The following is a 24,403-nucleotide window of genomic DNA, read 5'->3' as shown; positions in this document are numbered from 1 at the left end:
GTTTTTCGATCAATGCCTTCTTATATGTAACATTGTAGTTGTAGATGGATGTGATTTAATTCATGATGTTGCTTACTTTCAGATACGAACTCTCTGTAACCTAATTATACAAAGATAATAAATAAAATTAATGATTTTATAAAGTAAACACAACTATAAGTATAAGAAAGTTATACCTACTTGTCGTTTAATTACGTCAGCAATCATCCTTGATGTAGGTTGCTTCTGATCTCGTTGAAGAGTCATCAAAATGCAATTATGTTCAGCAGGTAGTTTAGTGATTACAAAGAGTCCAGATCGCTTTGATTTCATAACCCAGACTCGCCATGGACAATCTTCCACAACACATTTTGCCTCATATCGTGTTGTATCACTTTTTGTAATATGGTAATTTTTAGAATTTTTTTATGTGATTTGCTTTTATAGCACTAATTGCAGTTTGCTTAATCATTATTGAGTGGATTCATGTTTGAACATTACCTTATAAGACATTAATTTCTTCAGTTCTAAACTAGGAAACAGATGGAATATGCTCTTGCTCGTCATCTGAATCATCTTGCTCGTCATCTAAATCATCTTGCACGTCATTGTCTATCTCATCGGCCACATCTCCATCATTTTCTGACTCATGATGATAGTCTTGATCATCATCAGCAGTTCTTAGATCATATATTGCAGTTGATCTTGCGATTTCTTTTAGTAGGAAAGTATTCATGATAAATAGAAATTTTAAAATCTAGATTATGAGTTTGTTTGATACTGAACTCTGGTGGATGTTATTTATAGAATATTTTTTATACAAGCAATAATAATTTGAAGGGACAACAGACTGAAAAATTTTGAAGTGACAACACACTAAAAAGATAATGATTATTTCTACAAAGAAAAACTAGAAATTGACTACCCACTGAAAAGCTACTCACTCAAAAGTTGGATTTGACAATTCACTGGAAATTAATGTAATAACAATAATTTAAAAATCTTTAATTATAAATTCAAAAAGAAATTATTAATATTGTTATTATAATCATTAAATTTAAAACTCTTTACATGTCATAAGGAAATTTAAATTAATTAAGTGATTTTAAAATCTAAAATAAAAATTTGAAATAATAATATAATTATAGTAAATATATATTAAAAATAAAAATAATATTGTTATGAAATATAAAATTATACATTACAATTTGTTTTGAATAAAAATGTAGGAGATAGGTTAAGTGGAGGAGAGAGAATGAAAAAGGTGGGTAGAATGGAAAGATTGAGAAGGAGCGGGGTATCGTGGGAAAACCAACTTTGAAGTTGGGCTGTAGAGGAATGGATTTCCTCAGCTGAGAGTCTTGCACTCGAGACTACCAACGTTGTAATCACTCTTATTATCACATCATTCACTTCGAGCCATCAAGGACTACTTAGCAATGTATTCTGTCCATTTTGTTTTTTCGAGAAAAGTGCTTCATAGTTTAGCGCAAAGGGATCATGTACCCAATGTAACACAAGCATAACAAGTGACATATAAGCAGGGGAGAGCATGGGCCGGTTCGGCTTGATTTAGGGATGAAACCGTAACCACAACCATATATCTTCGGTTTTTAAAATTGAAAACCGCAACCACTGGCTCGAATTCGGTTTCGGTTTAAAAACCTCGGTTCGGTTGTAATCGGCTCAATTTCGGTTACAAAACCGACAACTATAGAATTGAAAAACAATATGCAAAATGACACAATATGCATTCTTTTAATTTTTAAGAAATTATGTATTTAAAGAACAGTTAGGAGCTTTTCAATGACTAATCAACTTTAAGTATTTCAATAGGAATAATCACTTTAAGTGGACATCATTAATACATTTGGTCACTTAAGATTCATCAAATTATGCATCAGAAGTCTAAAAACTTGACACTGCAATCTAATCTATCAATACCTCAAAAGTGAAACTCCGTTCTTATTTCATAAATATACTTAATCTCATGGTGATGCTTCTGTATTATGAAATGATAATGGTGGGATAAAGTCATTGTTTCAGAAATTTACACAATCAAATGCTCTGACTAGAAGAGCTTACAAACTCTTATAAGATAAGCACTAAAACAGGACATACATAAATCATACTCTTTAAGCACAGTCCAAAATGCCTAAAATGCTACCATCAATCTTAGGGGGGAAATTTTAAAAAACACAAAAACATGTGTATACATCAAGTATATAGAACCTGCTCAAATCACAAGTGCATATACATAAATGGAAAACTGCTCAAAACACAAAAACCTGCTCAAATCACAAGTGATACATAAATGGAAAGCTAAGCCATCACAACTAGCTATCAGACTATGTAGAACTTAATTGGAACCAGTTTAGCACTATAACAGAGTGACAGAGAAAACACTTAAGTTATATATATTATATTTATTTATTGAAATAATCGGTTCAGTTCGGTTTGTTTTCGGTTCGGTTTTAACCAATAACCGGAATCGAACCCATAACATCGGTTCAGTTTTTTATTTTTCGGTTTCGGATCGGTTTTCACCGGTTTCGATTTTATTTCGGTTTTTTGCTCAGCCCTGAATGTAAGGAAGGCCATTAGGGTACCTTTTCACATGGTAGAGTTGAAAACAGCAAATGCACAAGCAAAGGTGTTGGAGATTAATACCATTGTAATCTCCAAATTGATTCTCCATACAGACTGCCAGGCTTCATGACCAAAGATAGGGTTAGATATCATGTACTCCATCCGTCACATTTTATGTGAGCTACTTTCCTTAAATGGATGTCCCAAATGAAATGAACCTTTCTATATTTAGTAAACAACTTAATGCACTTTAACACCCATTTGAAAACAATATCCATGTATTCACATTTAAGAAAGCAAACTAACTTTGACTTTTATTTGTATATTCACGTGACCAACTTTGAAAGTTCTGTATTGATTTCATATGCATGCATCCAAAGATGTACCAAAACAACTTTAATTTAGCATGAGGCATAATTTAGGCCATGCATTAGTATTTACAGTACATTCTTACAAAGTCTTATGCCAAAACTAGAGTTTTTTTTACAAAAGCATACTATCACCAAAACCTAGAGCAACATAACCAACTAAAATTTAATCAAAAATTGATGTTTTTCTTTTTAAACATTCTACAGGAAAGATGCTGCTTGGTGAACTGCATCAGCATAACAGTTGATAGTTAAAGGAAGTCTTCCATTACGTGCCAAATGAGCCTTACCTATATAGGCAATTTATAAGAGTTGCTTCTGAGAGATTTAATCACTTCTGTCATGCATAGTTGCAAAGACAATAATACTCTATTCAGGCAGTCTGATGACAACTCGTCAAATGCTTTCGTTATTGCAGCTAACAATTCATCAATATTCCTCGGAGCTTCTGGATGTTGAAGTGCTTGTATCGATCTAAAAAAACCAAGATCAAGGACGTTTAAATCCGGACTATTTGGTGGTTAACAAACCAGTTTTATATCAAATCCTTCTTGTCTTCCAACTTCGATAAATTCTTCATCATTGACACTTATATGAGGTCGAGCCTTATCCTGCTGAATGTATATTGTTGGAGAAGAGAAAAGCAACCATTTCTTTCGAATTTCAAGCAAGACTTGTTCAAGTAAACATGAACGATAAACATCCTTTGTGACAGAAGTGCATGCTTTTGTTTCCAATGTACCAGCTGCTCTGTTTTTGCTGCTTCTTTGGGCTGCCTCTTTATGGACAAAGAGAAATATACCAATATTACCAGTATGTTCAACCATTTTTCAAAAACAACCAGTTTTTTTCGAGCTTTCAAAACTAACCAGGTTAATTCATTTGAAAACGGGCGACCCATACGGGGAAAAATTTATAGGTAAGGTCGCCCCTCACAAAGGGCGACCCAAACTAAAAAAATAATTAGTAGGGGTCGCCTCTTGAAAGGGCGTCCCAAGTGTAGCTCAACTGACGTGGCCGGCCCTGTCACGGGCGGCCACGTGTGCCCTACTTGTCTTTAAAACAGCCGCAGCCGAAGTAGCAGTAGGGGAAAGAAAAGAAAGTGAAGCGCGGCGGTAAGAGGAAAAAAAGGGAGAGGGTCGCCGAAAAGAGAAGAAAGGAGAGGAGAGGGTCGCCATTTCAAGCTTCATCAACACATTCAAATCCCCGATTAACATTAATTTTAAGGTATTTCCTTGATTCTTTCTCAAAAATAGTGTATATATATGTATGTATAATGCTTTGATTTTAATTAATTTCTTGTCTTATATACTATCGTTTGCATGATTGGGACTTGATATTCGATATTAAATTTTGAAATTTGAAATAGTTTAATAATTTTGAGATTTATGTTTGAAATTAAGGGTACGTTTTAGGATTTCTTTAAGATTTATGTTTAGGCTAACTTCATGATTTTAACATTTTGTGGTTGGAAATTAATAAATTAATGTTCGAAAATAGTCATATAGGTGGTAATATAGGAAAACCGAAACTCAAAATATTATTATAATTCGATTTAATATATTAAAAGCATAATTTAAAACGTAAAATTCAAATATTAATATAATTGGAATTAATATTACTATATTAAAATCTAAAGTGAAAAAATTACCAAAAACAATTGGAAAAAAATATAGATATATTAATATAATATTCGAATTATTAAAATATAAGCATATATAAATAAATCGAAGAAAAAACATATAACATTTTTGAATTAATATATAGATATAATATTCGAATTAATATATAAATATAATATTAAAATTAATATATTAAAAAAATTAGAAAAACATATAATATTCGAATTAAATTTTCAATATTAAAAAAATAAATTAAAAATATAATATTAATATTCGAATATATTAGTAGTGTTTTAATATTAAATTTGATATATTAATAAATCTTAAGAAATATTAACATATAATATTCGAATATAATATAGTAAAATATTAATATTCGAATATAATATATTAATACAATTAAAATATTCGAATGTAATTAAAATATTAATATAATATTCATAAAAAAATAGTAACAAATATAAATATACTTTTTGAATGAAAATATTAAAAAAATATAAATATATCGAAATAAACCACGTTGAACATTTGAATTAATATGTAAATATAATATTGAAATTTATTTTTTGCCTCAGATGGATCCCGCAGTTTACGGTCCCGACCGTGTCAATGGCAACTTGTTGACATTGCAGAGCGAGCACAGGTCCGAGGCGGTGTGGAGCAGGAGAGAGGTAATGATCTGACTTATTGCTGTTTATTAGAATAAAACGTCTGCTTTATGATAAACTGGTCACACATTTTGCATTTTAATTGTGCCAGGCACTGGAGGATTTGAGAGTGAGGGCCAACTTCGGTGAATATTGGAACACAGTTAAAAATAACTGGCCGCATGACTCAATAGTGACTGCCATCACGGCCGCAGGTTTTGGATGGATTTTCAGGTTGGGGAAGGTCAGGCATGATAGGGGGGTGATCACAGCCTTCATCGAGAGGTGGCGTCCGGAGACGCACACTTTCCACCTATCGTTTGGAGAGGCCACCATCACACTGGAGGATGTTCATCACATTCTCGGCTTACGGACCACTGGTCGACCACTTATCATGCACGGGTACACCTCCACTCCAGCCCAGAGGGTGGCTTTGGTACGGGATTTACTTGGACTGTCTCCTGGGAACGATGATTTGAGGAAGGACAACTTGAAGATCCAGTGGTTGATTACACACTTTGGCAGATGTCACCGGTTGGACGAGTTGGCTGAGGATTTTGGTGCGCAGTCTATCTTTCACATCAGGGCACACCTACTTTGTATGATCGGATCATTGTTTCCCAGTGGCAGCGGGAACTATGTGCAGCTAAGCCTTCTTCGGTTACTAGATGACCTGGAGAGCCTGGGTGGTTATAGTTGGGGTAGTGTTGTTCTTTCCTACCTATACAGGAAGATGTGTGATGCGAGCAGGGGAGTCAAAATCGACTTCAATGGGTATGCCACATTACTTCAGGTATGCATGAAAGTACCCTCTTTAATCCCATTACTGTCATTTAGTTTTAACAAATTGTCTTCTCATACAACTTGATGTGCACATATATGTACTTTGATACCAGGTGTGGATATACGAGCGGTTCCCTACGATAGCTCCACGACACAGGTCTCAACCCCAATTGACTTACCCACTTGCGCTTAGGTATGTAATATGCTACTCTTCTCATAAACGCATTCAATTATTGCACATGCACTACTTCTCTTCCTTAATCTAAACATTTTGTTGTAGGTGGGTGGCTTCAGTTACCCGTACTCAGGTGCCGCACTCTCAGAGTCGTATCACCCGGTACGAGTTGGATAACATGGGTGTAGAACAGTTTTTGTGGAGGCCGTATGCAGCTTTAGATGATGAGTTTCAGCCCGATCAGACATTGTACTTGTAGTGGACAGCTCCCACCCCTTTGATGTACATGGCATATGTCGAGTGGTGTTATACTGACAGGGACACGAGGCAGTTTGGGTTCGTTCAGGACATACCCACATCCTCCCCACGTAGGAATCATCAGGAGTTGCACGACGTCGTCAACGAGTCCATTGACTGGCAGGGTGCCAGGGAGACATACATTCGTTTGTGGGATACGTCCCTTCACCGAGCCATGACATCTCCTCCACTCATGCCGGGTGATGGTTGCTCTCCCGCATACATGCCTTGGTACCTCGAGGTTACACGTAGATACATGGTTAACCCAAGATTCTGGACCAGAGCGGATGCTTTTCAAGGGACACATGGCGCCACACAGTCATTGGTAAACAACCTTCTTATTAAGTTTTTTACTGTCTTCCACAATTACTTTTGTTCTACTGCATATGTTATGTCATTTAGAATGTATTCTCGGCCTGACTTTTCTTTGCATGTTTATGTTTGGTAACAGGAGGAGCAGCTTCTAGAGGTGGACTCTGCCATTGACCCTGCTGCCCCCGATCTTAATCGGGCACAGAGTCTTCTACAGGGGTTGATTGCTCGTGTCAGGGGTCACCGAGGCCCTCCGACACGCAGAGGTCGGCGTCCTGTCACACCAGTTGAGCCGGAGCCTGACACTTACTACACTCATGTGGCTAGTAGTAGCTCAGGTACGGGAGGTTGGTCGCACCTTGTTGGCACCTCTACTTCGCCAGATAGGGATGCACGGGGTCCTTCAGGGGCGGGGGAATGGCCCCCGTTGGCCGGACGTGCCAACTGAGACTGCAGGGGATGACTACATAGGTGGTGAAGGTGGTTTTGCGGTGAATTTAGAGGATGACGAGGACACCTCTGCTACTGGTGGGCACACACATGTTTCTCCTCCACTTCAGGAGTCATACCAGTTTTTAGATCGAGATGCTTATCGTCCTGACATGTCATTCCCGGCCGATCAGTACATCACACCTCCGCTACAGGCCACGGTCCTGTCATTTGGTAGCCCATCCTACGTGTTCGGGGCACCTGCGTTTCCACTGACACCGGCAGGGGTGAGGTCCACTCCTACTCCTGTACATATGCATAGTTTTGGTGCGTACGCTGCTGAGAGTAGTCCGTGAGCAGTACGAGATGAGTCGGTACCCGAGGGGCCGTCCCAGCCTGAGCAGAGACAACAGCCACCCAGAGATGCAAATGGGAAGGGCAGGAGATGTCACACGGGCAGCCATATCTTCGGGCATAAGAAGAAGTAGTTTATGCATTTTGAGTTTATGTATTTTCAGTTTCTAGTTCGGTTGTTTGCTTATGTATGTTTATTTGGTACTTGTTGCTTATGTATGAACACTTGCTACTTGTTGGTACTTTCAGTTTAGGTGTCATTATGTATGTAATCATCCTTGCATAACATCACTTTTATTCCAACAAACAATGACAAAGCCACATAAACATAGTAAGCATCAACGTAGCACTTAAAATGCCACTGAAACATAGCAGTTAGCACTTACAAACGCAACACGAGATAACAACATTTGCAACAGTTATAAAGATAGATAGGGAGATGTGCATAAGTTAAACAACATTGAAAGACAAACACATAACATGAAAAACATCAAACATCCTCAGCATCCCATCGAGATCCATCACCCTTCATGGTCTTCTTCAATTTTTTTACTCTTTCAGCATGCTTCGTCTCCATTTCTGCAATTTCCACTGCCTGCGATCATTTGAGGTCACTTATTTTCTCAGAAAGTTTGTTGATGACCACAGTTGACCGGGTGTCTAGCCGCTCATCTAGCCATACTAAGTAACCACAACCACTAGCGTCGTTAGGACATTGCAACATCCGTCTACCAACGTCGGGACCGTTATCATGACAAATCCTCTTAACAAGGACTTTGTCACAGTATCACTTATCGACAGCAACGGAATCCATAAATGTTATAATGTGTTTGAGCTAGTGATGAAGGTGAGATGATGAGGGAGGGACTTATTTATAGGTGAAAATGATAAGTGCATCAGTTTAAAATATTAAAAAATAAACAACTTAATACATAAGACCGGGTTCGTAAAATGGGGAAGGACAATGTATTATTGTACGTACATAATAAAAAACACAACAATACATGCATGTTACTAGGACATCAACTTAAATCAACGTTCGTTTTTATTTTTTGAACAACCCTCCACTTTCTTTTTTCCCTAATCCTCTCCATTGCAAAGTGATGATCCCATATGAGGTCGCTCATCTCCTTAGTCATCTCAGTAAGCACTGCAGTAGCACGCGCCTCAAGTGGGTCATTGATCCAAAACATGTATCCGCACCCCTCTGGCCATAGTGGACACCGGAACATCATTCTTCCAGCATTAGGCCCAGTCCCTCGATAAGTACTATGAACGGCAAGCCTTTCACAGTAGCACGTATCCCCTTGAACAACCTCACCTATTGGATCCATGTAATTAAAATTTGTTTAAAATGTCTGAACAAGTTTTCCACTATTTATAAGCCCAATTTCCTAAGTAGGCTCCCTTCATACACATGTAAAGGAATCTATGCCATGGGTGCATTATAGGCTTCACATGGCTACAGTCTCCGAATCTGACACCTCCGACCATGGCATTTACTTTTATCATGGTTACAGTAAAGGAATCTATGCAGTTTCACATGCCCCGAAGCATTACATGGCTGCACATGGCTACAGTCTCCGAATCTCTGCAAAAAATAATTCACATGGGTGCATTATAGGGTTCACATGGGTACAGTCTCGAATCTCTGCCAAAAAGACCATGTCATTTACTTTTTTCATGGTTACAGTAAAGGAATCTATGCAGTTTCACATGGACCGATTCAGACACCTCCACCACTTTACTCAACTAGCTTCACATGGCTAGTTCACATACGTACAGTGGATTATTAGTCTATATGTACTCATGTTTATTGAGTAGAATTTTGTATCTACACTTACAACTTCAAACTTAAATCATCTCATCATAAAATGTTCTCATCCAGTAGAATTTGGTTGCTACGACAAATGGATGACGACTACTATAGTTTGAGATACACCGATCCCAAAGAGTATTTCGCTGGAGTGCGGCGAGAGTGGGCATTCCGTCTTAAAGAATCGGATCAGTTGAGAAATGATATGATTGGTCTCGGTGCAAAGCTCCCCGTCCGCGATTCTTTAGCCGTGTATCCAACTCGTAACTTTAACGGTAGTTGGGGTGATTATCGCCGTTTGGTCATTGAAGCTGTGGGACTAATAAGGGAAGAGAACAACAGAATGTTGTTGCGTCGTTGTCGTTTCTACATGCTTAAGTTGGCGAAAGATTCGGCAACTGCTAGCGGTAGGGAAATGACTTTTGAAGAAGAATGTCAACTTCTTCAAAATCCAAATTACTTGTCCGATGACCCGATGTCCGATGAAGAGCCAACTGATTCTGATGATTCCGAATAATATATTTTGTTCTTGCTTTTATTTATATAAATCTAGTTGTTTGTACTTGCATTATATTTATTTCAATGAAATTGCACTTACTAAGAGCATAAACACAACATTACAACTACTTCAAAATGACTTACGTCTAACATATGACAAAATTCATCACGGATGCTTTGCACACTCGACAAAATTCGATTTCACAAAAAATCTATCACTTTTGCATCGTATTCTACCTAGCTCTCTTCCAACAATGCTACCTTTTGCTCCTCCGTGATCTGTCCTCTCAAGAAAGAATTATTTGTATCTCTATCTTTTTTGAAGTGATATTCTCGCAAGGCCCTGCCTACTCCATACATAACCTCAGTGTGGGTCTCATCCTTGGTCGGCACCCAATGTTTGCCCTTTCTTTCTTCTCGATACTGCAACAACCGCATCTCCGCAACAAACTTCATCTTTCTCGATGCCCTTTCCGCAACAATTGAAAGCTCGCCTTTCGTTTCTTCACAAGCCCATACTTCCATCCCCTCGTCTTCCTTTCTCGATCGTTTATGGTTCTCCATTCAGAGCTTTGTTTGTACGAGTCGATCTGGAATATGTGTGTATGTGTGACAATGGCTAAAAACCCTAATGGTATTTTATAGAAACATATAGGTTACAAAAATTCACAATTTTAGTACTAGATATGTAATTACAACATTATTAATTAGATACTTACTAAAACTTGAATTAAATATATATATATATATATATATATATATATATATATATATATATATATATATATATATATATATATATATATATATATATATATATATATAATTACCTTTTAAATTATACTTCAATATGAGCTTAAATATTTAAATATTACAATCTATAATATTATATTATATCATTACATAATATAATAATATAAAATATAATATCACAAATAATGTATAAGAATTATCCGATTATTGAATTTTTTTTTAAAAAAAATAAGCCATGGTCGCCCGTGTATAGGGCGACCCATATGGCCATGAATTTTCAGCATGGGTTGCCTTTTGGTGGGGCGTCCAAACTTGGAAATCTCCTCCTACTCGGGTCGCCCGTTTTCAAATTAATTAAACTGGTTAGTTTTGAAAACTCGAAAAAAAACTGGTTGTTTTTGAAAAGTGATTGAACATACTGGTTACTTTTGAAAGGGAGCCCATCAAACTGAGTGTTGTTATCATCATCAAATCGAGGACGTGCGACGGCTTCAAGAAACATTACTTTCGTGATAAATCTTTTACTTTTACATGTACGAATCGGATCACTTTCTTCTGGAAGTAAATAATACCTCTCTGATTCTTTGGTTTGATAGAACCACTTCTCATCAATATGCACAACATCAAACATTTCATTGAATTCAGGATTTGTGCTTAGTGATGCTTGTTTAAGCTTTTCCAAACAAAATGTTAGTCTAACTTTTTTGTTTTCATAGTAAGAAAGGTTTAATGGCATTAGTGTGAGCTCGGATATCACCTTCTTTAACCCGTCTATGACAAGTGGACTTGGCCATGTTAAGAGCGCTGGCCATTGATATTTTATTTGTTCTACGTCATAATGGAACTCTTGATACCTGTGTAGGATCAAGTTGGATCCTTTTTCTTCTCACCCTACCTTTTAAATTCAATGAAATGTCAACCGATAGTCCCCTTGTAAAAGTGAACTGAGCTTGAGCCCATATTCTTTTGATAGTGCTGATTGAACATTAAATTCTTTGCTAGCTTCACTTAAAATGCCTTTCTTCAGTGTTCCATGTATTCTTCTTTCTAATAAGTATTGAAAAATCACAAGTCTCTCACCTTCTGTTAATCCTTTTTTTGTCATCTTCACATTCAAAAGATAGAAATTTTGTGATTTAGAACCGGGTTTGCAGATAAAAAATGGTTGGTTTGCCATTGTGCTTTATGTGGTGATAAGAAAGTTTAAACTTCACAGTACATGATTATTTCTAGGAAGTATAGGCAAAATGAGTGGTTGAAAAGTTTTGTAAAATGGCGGGCCAGGAGTTGGTGTATATATGAGATATGGAGGGAACTTTAGGGCCCTTTTGTTTTATTTCAATAAACAAAGCCAGCAGAACACCACTCTCCATATATAGTACAGTAACTGTTAAAGGGTAATGTAGCCCTTAAGTTAGTCAAATATTTGTTTCTTAAACTTTGTGCAAATTTGACTGGCTCATTCTTTACTGGACAGAGGGAGTATAAGAGCATCTCCAATGGTCTCCAAACTCACTCTTAAATATAATTCGTAACCTACATTGTAAATATTAACCTCAGGTTGTGCATAAAGCTTAACCTTTCCAACTTGAGCTTAGTAAATATGATCACAGGAGAATGCCCATACTTTTTCCTGCCTATGATTGGTTCTGCAAAACTCCAACCAAAGCATTTTGAGTTTGTAACAGACATGTCAAACCTCATATCATAAGACTGTTCACTTGGGTATCTTCCCCTCCTTTTGACTGCCTTCTTCGGGCATAACTTCCTTACATTATCAATTTCAGTGTATATATACTTCAAACCAGGAAGATTCATGTACTTGTCGCAAGTCCAGAAATTGATCCTACAGTACCCTCCATTTTCTGCAGTCTTATTTGTCCAAATTTGTCCCATAGGCCATAGCTGAGATTCTATACCTAATTGACCATACTCAAGGGTACCACAGGCTTAATCGAAATGAACAATCCTCAACATGGAAAGGTCCTGAAGCACTCGAACTTGAAATCCTGCAAGCAACAATGAGTAGTCGTTTGTTTTCTCATCCGACGATCCTTCCCCAACCAATCTTGTGCTGGGATGAAACATTTCGTAACTCCTAATAGTTCTCCTATTTGTGAGTTGTACCAAAAAACGCATTTTATTTAATGCATAACGCTGAATGATATAAGAAGGTCTATATCCAAGGACCCCATCAAGCGGAGAACAGTTCTTTGAAGAACTACGGCAATTTATTGCCGACTCCAGCTTAAAAGTAGTAGATTTAATCTGCCTGACCTTGTATGACTAGGAGTCAGTCTCCCATGAGCTGATTCAATAAGAGGATGATGCAAGCTATACTCCACAAAACTCAACTCTGCTTCAATCTTGTAAACCCCCACTGATATTTGCAGCGAAATTCGTCGAGGTACCAGAGCTGAGAGTAAAAGAACTGTTTGATGAGTTCCTGCCAAGAATTCTTTCAGCACCATTGAAATAAGAGCTTAATGTATGCAGATAAGGAAGACTAAAATATCCAATAGATGTTGAAGGGGGCTCAGGAAAAACAGAGGCACACTCCTTCAAGTGAGGTATTAGATTACCAGTTGACACTGTAAAGTTGCAGAGCACCACCAACAAACATATACAAGTTCTATGCCTTGTAAATTGGCAAAGACTATTGAATATCATTCTGAACAAAGATGTATACAAAACAACTTGTACAAATTAGGAAACAGGGCTAAACAATCTAATACTGCATGCATTTTGTATGGGTGTACATAGACAACTGAGAAGTCTTTATCATCCAAGTAAATTATTAACAATCATAAGAAATTGATTGATAGCCTCATTTGCATTTATATTCACTGCAAGTTACAAAGTTCTGGAACAAGAATAACCCCTATCAGCACCGTCACAAAATGGATTGTCAAATCCATTAAAAGCTGCAAGCAGGTTGCATACTACAGAGGTTCTGGAGCTTGAGACCATTATTTAATATGTAAAATACCGATGGCATCTATGGTGCATGTGTGTAATTCTCCCCTGGTACATTTGCACTAGTAATTAGCCTGTCAGGCTTATGGGTATGGATACTGTCTTCAACTTATGAGATATAACAGGAGGTGTTATTGCAGAAAAAAGGGAAATCAGCCTTGATATTGATATCATTGAACTGGAAAAGGTCCAGCTTTCATACCCTAGAATTTGATATAACTGGTTTGGAAGATTGATATTGGAAGAAATGTTTATAGAAGCAACCAATACATATAAAGTATAAATGGAAGCAGAGACAGAACGAATGATATTAGCAATGTGTTACAGTAAGGGAATCAACCTTTTAATTTGTCAGGAATGATGTCCATCTTTTGGACGTAATATCAAATTACAAATATTATAGTTCTTAAATAAACCGAAGGTTCTAAAAGAAATAAGTTGGTCTAACTTATTCCTAGCATTTTGGCTGTAGTCATCATTTCAAACGTTAAAGCCTTCCGCCCTAAGACATTTAAGGTGAGCATCTATCCATTTTGAACAAGCAGCTTCCCCATGTTCCACTACACATTCATCTCTTAGCTTTTTCGTGTCGGGACAAGCACAGCAGATTTTCTTCTTTGGCTTAGCAGCTTGCCCTTGGCCTTCCTGTGAATGAGACACGCTAAAGGAAGAAGAAATGTTCTGTGTAGGCACCGCATCCATTTTCAAGACTGAATGCAAGATAGTAAAATATTAGTCGACATAGCTGTAGCTGAACAAACTGTACCATTAAACAAATGAACTGTAGATTACAACTCAACCCAGCCAAATAGTAAGGCTACTTACAGAAATGTCACACATAAACATATAAATGTATAAGAAGTTGAACCGCATGCATTACTGAACTAAGATTAAACACAATTTATCAATATCTCTGTAAAATATTGTCCGGGCCATTTGGGTTGGGTTCCAACAGTTTGTAGCCCCTTTAGGTACATTCCCTACTCTCTTAGCCTGCAGCTGACTACTTATTACTTTTGCGAAGTTCTTTTCTTTCGTAGAAGTGGTCACTTAGGATACTTTTTGTGCCTCCAGACAGTGTGTATGAGAGCAATGCTTGCATAATACTTGTAATAAACTTGTATAAACTGATATTTTGTTCAAGCCTTGTGTATGTACGTGATCTGGTACAGCCACATCAAATCATGTATCCATAAGTGTCTTTGATTACATTCATTAATCTGATTGTTCGTCTGCCCTAAATATATTTATATAAAAATACTCCCTGCTGACTATTCTGCAGCGTATTCAGCAAAAATCGAAACACTTGCTTTAAAATGGACAATTCAAATTCTAAATACGAGCAACACCAACACGAAATAGGATAAATAACTCTGCCCTTACACCTCTGCTAATTATTAAAATTGCGAAATTTGAAAAGGCTAAGAGAAAATAATACGGCGAAAGTTGAAGTAACATTAGTTCAACAGAAAATTCTTCGAAATAAAAGCTAAAAAGAAATAACAATCGGCAGACACTCAAAATAATCTAAAAAACTATGTGCCTGATAAGACAAAGCTACAATCATGAATTCATGATGTATATACATACATAGAAATCTAAATTTTCATTTGGTGATATAAAAACATGAAATGAAGAATCTAAGGAATAAGAAACAATGAGAAAACAAGATACCTTGTGTTGTGGTGGGAGATAGGGTTTAGGGTTTCGATCGCTTTGAGTTTGTTTCACGAGCAGGGAAGCGTGTGATATAAAAAGCCCCAACGTGATCACATCTGCCTCTTCAAGTGTGTAGTAGGCTATGAGGAACATTTCTATTCGTAATAAAGAACATCTCTGTTTTTTTTTCTCACAAAAATAACATCTCTCTTTTTCATAGAACTAAGTTCGAAAATTGTTTGATAAATTTAAAAATAAATTTTTAAAATAATAATTTTAATTTAAAAACTCTTTTTTGAAAATGAGTCCTTTCATATTTTTATAAAAAATTGTTTTTTCCTCAAAGTAGTCATAGATCTCATAATCAAACCTAGTCAAAATTTTATTTTTGAATATAATAACTCAAAATATTTAAATATCAAAAAAATTATCAGATAATTATGTGATTTTTTACAACGGCACTTTTTTGACAATACATCTATTTTTAACGACACTCTCAAACCGATCCTCAAAAACTGTTTAGTAAATTTATAAACATCTTTTCAAAACAGCAGTTTTTGACCCAAAAACTGCATTTAGCAAAAGCAGATTATTTCATGCTTTTATAAGAAGTTGCTTTTCAGTTTTACAGCTCAAAATATTGAAATACCACAAATCACATGACACAGTGAAATACTCATACCAACTGGGCTTCCTATTTTAAGAAACCTGTACAAACTTTCTGCTTGCATTAGTGCCACCAGATGAACTGCCAATCATCTGGCATTCTGTAATGGTAGAAGTCGCGGAGAAATGGATATGCTTTGGAAGAACATATTACATATGTAATATTACAAACGACGCAAGTAAAATTTGCAGTTCAAGACTGAGTAGCTTAAGCTACTAAGATATCTGATTGATCTGTATTCAAGATACAACAGCTTCTAATCATTCAGCTTCACAAACTCAATCATCTTATCATACTGCAGGATCAGCCAATAAGACCTAGACCTCGCAGAACCTTCACAAACTCTAATGCCTAAAACATCTGATCATACTGCACAATCGGCCAATAAGACCTTGCAGAACCTTTTTATATACAGTTCTTGTTTTGTTTCATTCGCATCACTGCATCACTGACTGGTTTTATTTGATCTAAAAGTTTAAGTAATTTCTAACTTGTGCTTCTCTTTACTCGAGGAACTAGGGAAAATTTCAGGAGAACTTCAGAACCACGACTGGTAGAACAGGTCAGATATCTACAAGCTCAGAGAAAATGTCATAGTTATGTAGTAATTGTCACTTGTTTACATATATATTGCTCAAACATAAAGGTCAAAACAGAGGTAATTGATTTGTATCTAACATCTCAGCTATTATTATGAGGCTTGCGAACTGAAATACGTGTATTCTATAATTCCACCCACAGGCAAGAATGCTACAACAGAAATCAGGTTTTTCCCTCACTCAGCTAGAAGTAACTAATATCTACTGACATTGGTTTTCACCATTTTTAGCTGACAAAATTAATCTACCTACAAGGTGCTGAAGCCTTTGAGCACCCGGACCAGGTTTGAGCTTGTTAAGATTCCCAACCTTGGAACACGGAGGATTTCCAGAACACCAACCACCGGGTGTGAAACTCCCACGTTTTCGGTGCAGTAGCTCCTTGTCAATTTTATCCAAAACAGGGTCATCTTGCTTGAACTTGCGTGCAAAGGCAGCACCACTTTGAATCATATCGTTCGAATCATTAAGGGACAATGTATGAGGATGTTGTGTTGGGGGATTGTCCCAAGCAATGTAGTGCATGTCATGGTTAACTAAAGTTTGTACATATTCAGGGGCATTGCATACGACAGTTTGAAAATAACCTTCAGGAGAGGAGAGAAAGTTTGAGTAGTACATGAGCAGTGTTCTTGGAAGATTGTCCCAACCCCATATGAGGTACTCTACAAATGGACGTGAGAGTATCATCCATGCTGAACCTGCAAAATTGTATCTATGTGATGGTACCCAAATGTCATTCATAAAAAACAAATGAATATCAAACATCGGAGGAGGAAATAAAAAATTGTGCTACGAGTTCAGATCATTTCATAAGTGCAGCAAATTTACATTTTCACCGCACTTTAGTTTTAGCACCCTTCCAAATTATACACTAACTAATACTGGCAGCAGAATAGCACCTTTACTTGTTGTGATAATGATGACCACAACCTGATTGTGTTTCTGAGCATTCAAATGTATTAATAACTAGCACAGAGAGAAATAAAGACATTATATACTTTACATTTAAGTTGAGAAAATCCTTTATATTTAGATGGTATGTTGTCAGAGGCCGCTCAACCCTCTCAATATTTCCCAAGAGGTCTGAAATCCAATCTGATACAACTATAATTTTTTTACAATTAACATTACTAATACTTATCTCTAAAAACTAAGCAAGTAGGAACTTCGGTAGTCCTTTGTAAGGGGGTGCTCAACTCTCTAAATGAGTCTCCATATAATATTCTGATACTTCCTTTTCTTCCTATTAAGATTTAAAGGTGTGACATTGATTCTCTACAACTACAATTAATATGTAAATACATGATACAGTAGAACTTCCTGTTTACTAAACTTTTTTAAAAAAGTTGGGATAGTTTGATTCCTCAATGCACATTTTCTAGAAAAATATTCTCATATTACATTTATATCTCACACAAATGCACAATACAAATCACAAAAATAACTTCAAAACTATATATAAAGAGAATCATGCATCACACTGGTACTAAACTGTTATAACATGTGATGTATAGTAGCCCCCTCCATTTACTTCTCAAAAAAAAAAAACAACTACTTTTCCGGAAAGTAGTAATCGAACCAAAAATAACAAGATACAAACAATTCTGTATTTATTGGGCTTCTATGACAACTAGCTATCCCTTGGGGGCGGGTGTAAACCTATTTGGTGAAGTGATACTTCTTGCACTGATTTTATGAAAAGATCCTGCATCATCCGATCTACGTTAATTACTGACTTGGTGAATCTACTGCTAGGCTGCTAGCTGCGGATTTGGATCAAATTTTTGTGTTAGGCAATTGTTTGCTTCAGTTTCGTTACAAAATCACTGCAGTGTTATATGGCTATTAGATTATCACGAACCACTTATGTATTCAATAAATCAACTTAAAAACAGTGATCATGATCAGACCAGCAGCAGATTAAGCAGATTAAACAGTGACCTCGGTACAAGTGTCAACATAGATTTTTGTGCAACTGCTGGACTCGAAGACTTTTAAAAAATTTGCATGATTTTGTTAATAAAATGAAGTAACAAGGGTCTATACGCTTGCTTTGTCGAGTGCCCGGAATACTTATTAAAGGTAAAACAAAGAATCTGGATGATTGATAACATAGTTACCAACCTGGGAATCTATACATCAGTAAGATCTGTAAAAATTTCTAGTTTGAGTTGTTTCTGTAAGGAAGAAAGTATAAGTGACCTAAATAATGTTCACCTATAACAGCTGAACTATATTAGAGAGAACGGTTATGTGACTAAAGATCAGCAGCTACAACAAGCATTTGAATACTCAGATGCCCGAGTTGAAAATGCTAAAAACATAATATAATCTTCCTGACATTTATGATAAGACCATCATATACAAGTTGTAGATATGCAAATGAGTGAAAAAAAATAACCTGTAAACAACTTAAAGGCTGTTGGTAAAGCTCTCCTAGGCGTAACCCAAAATACGTCTGATTTTGTTGTTTGGTAAAGACCTGGGTCTATTATTAGTGGCATTGCCCTTTGTCCCCTGCATTACAAATTGGATACGTTTAACATTAATGGAGGCCAAAGAAGAGGGTGGCAGCAGAAGCTAGGAGTGCTTTTTGGAGGGAAGGGATTAGCTTACTCCTTCCATCCTAAATCGCTTGTGTGCTCAATGAAATTCAGGTCCCTATTCAAACCAAAAAATGTGGAGAGAAGATCTGTACAGGATAAACTAGATATGTTACAACTTTGTAAATAAAAAAAAAGACCTCAATTGGCTCAATAGAAGATACATGCAAGAAAAGAAGAGGAGTAACCATCTTGAGTCACCAGTGGATAATCAGAAGCACTGAGATTAATAAACCAATCCCAATCTCTAGTTCTCTTGAGAAGTATAGCACATGCATGAAGAGTATTAGAGACCATGGTCGGTCCTCTATATGTGACCATATTGGCTTTAGTAATCATGAATACGTTCCCAACTTTAGCAAAGATTGGTTCCCTTTCAAGCCGAGATACAAGCTCCAATCTCTCCTCTGCAGGCGATTCGAGGTCTAAATGTAGTACATAATGATTCAATGGATGGTATAGTGACTGAAGTGTTCTCCAAAGCTTTTCTAAGTCACCTCTTGACCCAGATATCAAATAGGCGAAACGTGGAATACCAGGAGGAGGGGGAGGTGAAAATTGCTTAAATTTATCTTCAGCAAAAGATATTCTCGTTTGATTTACCATACCATGCGAAGGAAAAATTGAGAGGATTGCACTCATGGTGTGTAAAGAAGAGACTAGACCCATATTCAAGGAGGTTGCAAGCAGAAAAATACATACAAGTGAACTGATAACAAGAGGAAATACCCATTTTTTCTCCACATTCAAGGATCCCATATCCAGGATTTAGCATGAGCTTCACCAAAACCCCAGTCTTAATTTAGTTCATTTCAGGAACAATATGCATCAGCTGTGAACTGATAATTCAAAAACTTCCAAAATCAGATTGGGGGCTTCCTTAAAAGGGTCCGTTTTTCAGATAAAACCGGGTAAAACTTGCACTTTAAATGAAACTGTTACAAAACAAGCAATAACAATAACTCAGAATCCTCCTTAATTCAGCAATAACATATTATTAATTGTGCTAAAACGAGCTGCAAAACTAATTCAAACATCATTTATATGGAAAACAATCTGATTTCAAATAAACTAATGGCATACCATCATCAACCATAAGTTGATCAAAAATTCAACATAAACCCTAATATATATTAAAAAAAAAAACAAATCTCACACAAAAATTACAGGTGGGTAATTCAGAAAAATTCATTATGAGCAAGAAGATTAACCAATTGCATAGTAGCTGCAATACAAGTGTGAAGTATGAAAATCAATTTAAATATCAATGTTAAAGATTAATGCTTGAATCAACAGTAGAATGAAATCAAGAAGGTGAAAAAATACCTGTAGGCAAGAAGTTTATGAGTGTAATAAACAGAGGATTAATAAGAAGTGTATAGCAGCAGTAGCTAGTAAAAAAAGAGCAGACATTGATTATTACAGTATATTTTAATCTGTGGAGGAAGAAGGGTGGGTGTTTGGACAGGATCTAGTGGGAAGAGAAAGTTAAGATTTGAACAATAATTATTACCCGTGTATACAGCAGGAGTCTACTTGTTTTCTCATCCAGGTATACGGATTATTTGCATTTGTCGTTGTTTTCCTTGAATGTGGACTATTATTTTATTTTATTTTGTTCTTCATCTGTTCTAAAAGTCGGTGATTAATCGCGATAAATCTCTGTTCCGTAGCTCGCCGAACTGATTAAATTCCCGATTAATCACCGATTAATCCCCGATTAATTCAATTAATCTCCGATTAATCCTTGTTCCGTAACTTCACCGATTAAGTCTGATTCTTGCTTTTTACAAGATTTAAAATCTTCACTATTAAAAACAATAGTCGCATTAAATAGTTTATTTTATTTGAGAGAAAAGATTTAACGCCGGTTTGTTTAAGAGAAGCAGAAACTGCTTCCAACTTTTGCTTTTCTTGACCCGTTTATATAAATAAGTAGAAGCATTTTAAGAATCTGATAATGCTAACTTTTCTCTCGGAGCTTATACTTCTGTTACAAACACTTTATTGACTTATTTACTTCTTACTTTCTATCCACTACTTTAATCAAGAAGTCACTTTTTTTAAATTTACCCAAGCGACCTCATCGTTACGAAATATTTAGAGAATATAGTGCCTGTTTGTTTCGTAGAAGCAGGAGCTGTTTCTAGTTTCTGCTTTTCTTGACTCCTTTGTGTAAATAAGCAGAAGCACTTTTAAGAAGTTGAGAATGCTAGCTTTTCTCTCACAACTTCTACTTATTTTCCAAATACTTTATTTACTTATTTGCTTCTCACTTCTACTCCACTTCTTTAATTAAAGGAAGAAGTCACGTCTTTTAAACTAACCCAAACGACCCCATAATTTTAATGTCTCATAGAAACAACACTAGGTACAGTATCTCCCAAACTCTTCTCTTTTCGAATCTAAACAATATTCAAATATAAAAGCAATAGCAATTATCTAAAACAGATAAAGAACTTGAGGTTTTCAAAATTTAAGGTGGATTGTTTTGTCTAGCTAAGAATTTTTATATTGAAGAACCTCCCAAGTAAAATGATATATAGCTGTTTACGAAGATTGAAGAACTAACTTTACAAAATTTCTTCATAATCTTTCCTCAGTTGCTCTTCAGTTCTTGTGTAATTGATACATTAATATGAAAAGTACAATGTTTATTTTATACTAAGGCAGACTAGTTACTAGTCCACATCAGCATGCTCCTACTTCATTCTTTGCATCCATATTTTGGGGAAATCCTTGTCCTCTTTGAGAGAAAGCGAGGTTGCTTATTTCCCTGTTGTTTTGCTTAAATTAGTAGGCTTCAAGATCTTTAATATTTCACTTAGTCTTTTTATAGCTTAGCTTCCAATACTATTGTAGCAGACTTCTGTTCAACACATGTGACTATTGTTTTTTTCTTTGATTTGTTGATGTCAACTGATAATTATTAAATTAGCTGTTGATAAGCTAATTCAGTAATAGCATGCTCCTACTTCATTCTTTGCATCCATATTTTGGGGAAATACTTGTCCTCTCTGAGAGAAAGCGAGGTTGCTTATTTCCTTGTTGTTTTTCTTAAATTAGTAGGCTTCAAGATCTTCAATATTTCACTAAGTCTTTTTATAGCTTTGCTTCCAATACTATTGTAGCAAACTTCTGTTCAACACATGTGACTACTGTTTTTTTCTTTGACTTGTTGATGTCAACTGATAATTATTAGCTATTGATAAGCTAATTCAGTAGCCGCTGATAAATTCTTGATTTATCTGTTGACATATCGTAATTTGCTTAGCCATTGAGTTGAATAGCATTTAATAAAACTTTGTGCTCATCTATTATGCTTGATTTGCCGTTGATCTTCATTTCACTTGTGCAGTTTACATAACTTGGAATATTTACAATTTATCACTCTAACTACACATCCGTTGATAGTATAATTTACACTATCAATTGATCAACTAAAACGTGTGAATTGCTAGATTAAAAAGCTGCCAGTTTTGTTACAGTGCCACATCATCCGTTGATGGACTGTCTGATCAACGGATACTACAATATGTATGCCATCCGCTGATCAGTTACAAATTGAAAAGAAAATACAAGTTAGTAAGACGCTATGTATTTTGACATATCATCAAGTATTACATATTCCAAACATAGATTTCGTGTGTGTGTGTGTGTGTGTGTGTGTGTGTGTGTGAGAGAGAGAGAGAGAGAGAGAGAGCATGTTTCTTGTAAGCCTAAAAGGTACTGTCACTACAAGTATAATAGTAATTATTTGAACTCTGAGAACCAGGAACGGAGAGCTCCCCCCACCCCCTTCCGATGACTCTTTGGTCGAGATGATAGTAGTACATCGCTAGAGATCCCAACTTAGAATATATAATTGTGAGGTTGTAATTAGAGAAAATGGCTATTCCTTAAAGCATTTATTGAAAGGATTGTGACATGACCATTAACGTCTCAACGTTGTAGATCAATACCTAACACCTAAGTCACTATGAAGTGTGGTTACACTAAACAGATAGAGATTCAAGATTAAGCATCATTAGAAATCATAACTAACATACCAGGATATATTCAGATAATAAATTAGAGCCAGTTGCATTTCGGTGGCCAAACTTACCACCGGTTTACAAAAAAGTGGCCACATTTCCAGTTTTACGTATCGGTGGCTATTCTTTCATTTTAAACAACATTTTAGTGGCTCCCGTTAAAACAGCTAACGGGCTTTTAACGGCAGTGCATACCATTTTGTTATAAGCAAATATTGTTGAGGGTAGTATAGGTATTTCTCCATTTACATTATATTCATTCTAAATCCAGACACCATTCTTATTTCCCCCGCTTTGTAATGTAGGGTTCTTGTACACAAGCCTCACTCGCCTCATTTTCTCTTCCATAGAATCATGGACTGGTTTATGAGGAAACAAGAAGATATGCGTATCTATGGTCAAAGAGAGTGCCCTACTTATACAGGTATAATCGATAAAGCCTTTGATACCTATTCAACTATATGTATGTATTTGGGTAATATTTTTTGCATGTAGTAGTGTAAAAATTGGGGCTTTCACATTTTTTGGGGTATATATGTATGTATTTGTATTTTTTATGTCATGGGTTCTCCGATTCTGCTATGTATTGTTAGAGTTGTATATGTGTGTAGATATTTTATACACTTGTTCATATGAAAAATTGAGCTAAAATTATATATTTATGTGTGTATATAGGGTTTATATTTGTGTGTATAAATGTCTTGTTTTGTTATATTATTGCAGACTCTGATTACTTTACAATTAAGATGCATCACAGTGGTGAGTGGAATGAGTATATGACTGTCTACAAATATGGCAAAATTGACTATTTTGATTGCTGCAATGTTGACAAGATCAGTTTGATTGAAATACAAGCTATGCATACAGAATGTTGTGAATTTAAAGGAGGGCATGTGAGTTTTTGGTATAAAACACCGACGACATCTTTACTCGAAGGCATAACTGATTTAATACATGATGTGGATGTGATGAAAATGACTGAGGTACTTGATCGAAAACTTGGTATTATGGAGGTGTACGTGACAGTTTGCAGGCCACTGAATGTTGAAGGATTGCCCATTCAATCAAGTATCAGTGCAAAGGATGTTGGAGAAGAAAATCCGAATGAAGAGGCAGTACAAGACACAAGTGAAGAAAATGGAGATGAAAGTGATGTTAGCTGGCATGAAAAAACTGACCAAGTAAGTTAGTGAAAGACTTGGTTAATATATGATAATGTTTGTAATCCTTATAAGTACAT

General features: G+C 36.0%; 3 protein-coding genes across 3 annotated transcripts; 1 reads left to right on the top strand and 2 right to left on the bottom strand.

Moving 5' to 3' along the window:
• Window positions 1-5,133: 5,133 nt before the first annotated feature.
• LOC108221334 (serine/threonine-protein phosphatase 7 long form homolog) lies at window positions 5,134-7,652 on the top strand. Its single transcript, XM_064093814.1, has 5 exons — window positions 5,134-5,229; window positions 5,318-5,998; window positions 6,102-6,181; window positions 6,269-6,785; window positions 6,912-7,652. Exons 1-4 carry the CDS (start codon window positions 5,134-5,136, stop codon window positions 6,420-6,422), a joined length of 1,011 nt encoding a protein of 336 aa, XP_063949884.1. The 3' UTR covers window positions 6,423-6,785; window positions 6,912-7,652.
• A 6,224-nt stretch (window positions 7,653-13,876) lies between these two features.
• On the bottom strand, window positions 13,877-15,414 carry LOC108222083 (cytochrome c oxidase copper chaperone 1). Its single transcript, XM_017395974.2, has 2 exons — window positions 15,273-15,414; window positions 13,877-14,308 (listed from the first exon to the last, which is right to left on the bottom strand). The coding sequence occupies exon 2, from the start codon at window positions 14,298-14,300 to the stop codon at window positions 14,079-14,081; it is 222 nt and encodes a 73-aa protein (XP_017251463.1). The 5' UTR covers window positions 14,301-14,308; window positions 15,273-15,414; the 3' UTR covers window positions 13,877-14,078.
• A 1,082-nt stretch (window positions 15,415-16,496) lies between these two features.
• On the bottom strand, window positions 16,497-20,675 carry LOC108219703 (beta-glucuronosyltransferase GlcAT14A). The gene is made up of 5 exons (XM_017393203.2): window positions 20,456-20,675; window positions 19,318-20,064; window positions 19,143-19,218; window positions 18,928-19,043; window positions 16,497-17,224 (listed from the first exon to the last, which is right to left on the bottom strand). Exons 2-5 carry the CDS (start codon window positions 19,886-19,888, stop codon window positions 16,725-16,727), a joined length of 1,263 nt encoding a protein of 420 aa, XP_017248692.1. The 5' UTR covers window positions 19,889-20,064; window positions 20,456-20,675; the 3' UTR covers window positions 16,497-16,724.
• Between the last annotated feature and the right edge of the window lie 3,728 nt (window positions 20,676-24,403).

The sequence above is a fragment of the Daucus carota genome, chromosome 5 (assembly GCF_001625215.2).
Source record: "Daucus carota subsp. sativus chromosome 5, DH1 v3.0, whole genome shotgun sequence".
In the NCBI taxonomy this organism is placed as follows: Eukaryota; Viridiplantae; Streptophyta; class Magnoliopsida; order Apiales; family Apiaceae; genus Daucus; species Daucus carota.
This window is presented reverse-complemented; position numbering and strand designations above follow the sequence as displayed.

Bases quoted from the DNA above. Each gene is read 5' to 3' on its own strand.
- LOC108222083 (XM_017395974.2), bottom strand. From the start codon at position 14,300: ATGGATGCGGTGCCTACACAGAACATTTCTTCTTCCTTTAGCGTGTCT.
- LOC108221334 (XM_064093814.1), top strand. From the start codon at position 5,134: ATGGATCCCGCAGTTTACGGTCCCGACCGTGTCAATGGCAACTTGTTG. The intron at 5,999-6,101 runs GTATGCATGAAA...CTTTGATACCAG, and splicing joins GGTATGCCACATTACTTCAG to GTGTGGATATACGAGCGGTT. The intron at 6,182-6,268 runs GTATGTAATATG...ATTTTGTTGTAG, and splicing joins ACTTACCCACTTGCGCTTAG to GTGGGTGGCTTCAGTTACCC.
- LOC108219703 (XM_017393203.2), bottom strand. From the start codon at position 19,888: ATGGGATCCTTGAATGTGGAGAAAAAATGGGTATTTCCTCTTGTTATC. The intron at 19,219-19,317 runs GTTACTCCTCTT...TATCCTGTACAG, and splicing joins TCCACTGGTGACTCAAGATG to ATCTTCTCTCCACATTTTTT. The intron at 17,225-18,927 runs GTTATTTTTTTT...ACAATTTTGCAG, and splicing joins AGCCTTTAAGTTGTTTACAG to GTTCAGCATGGATGATACTC.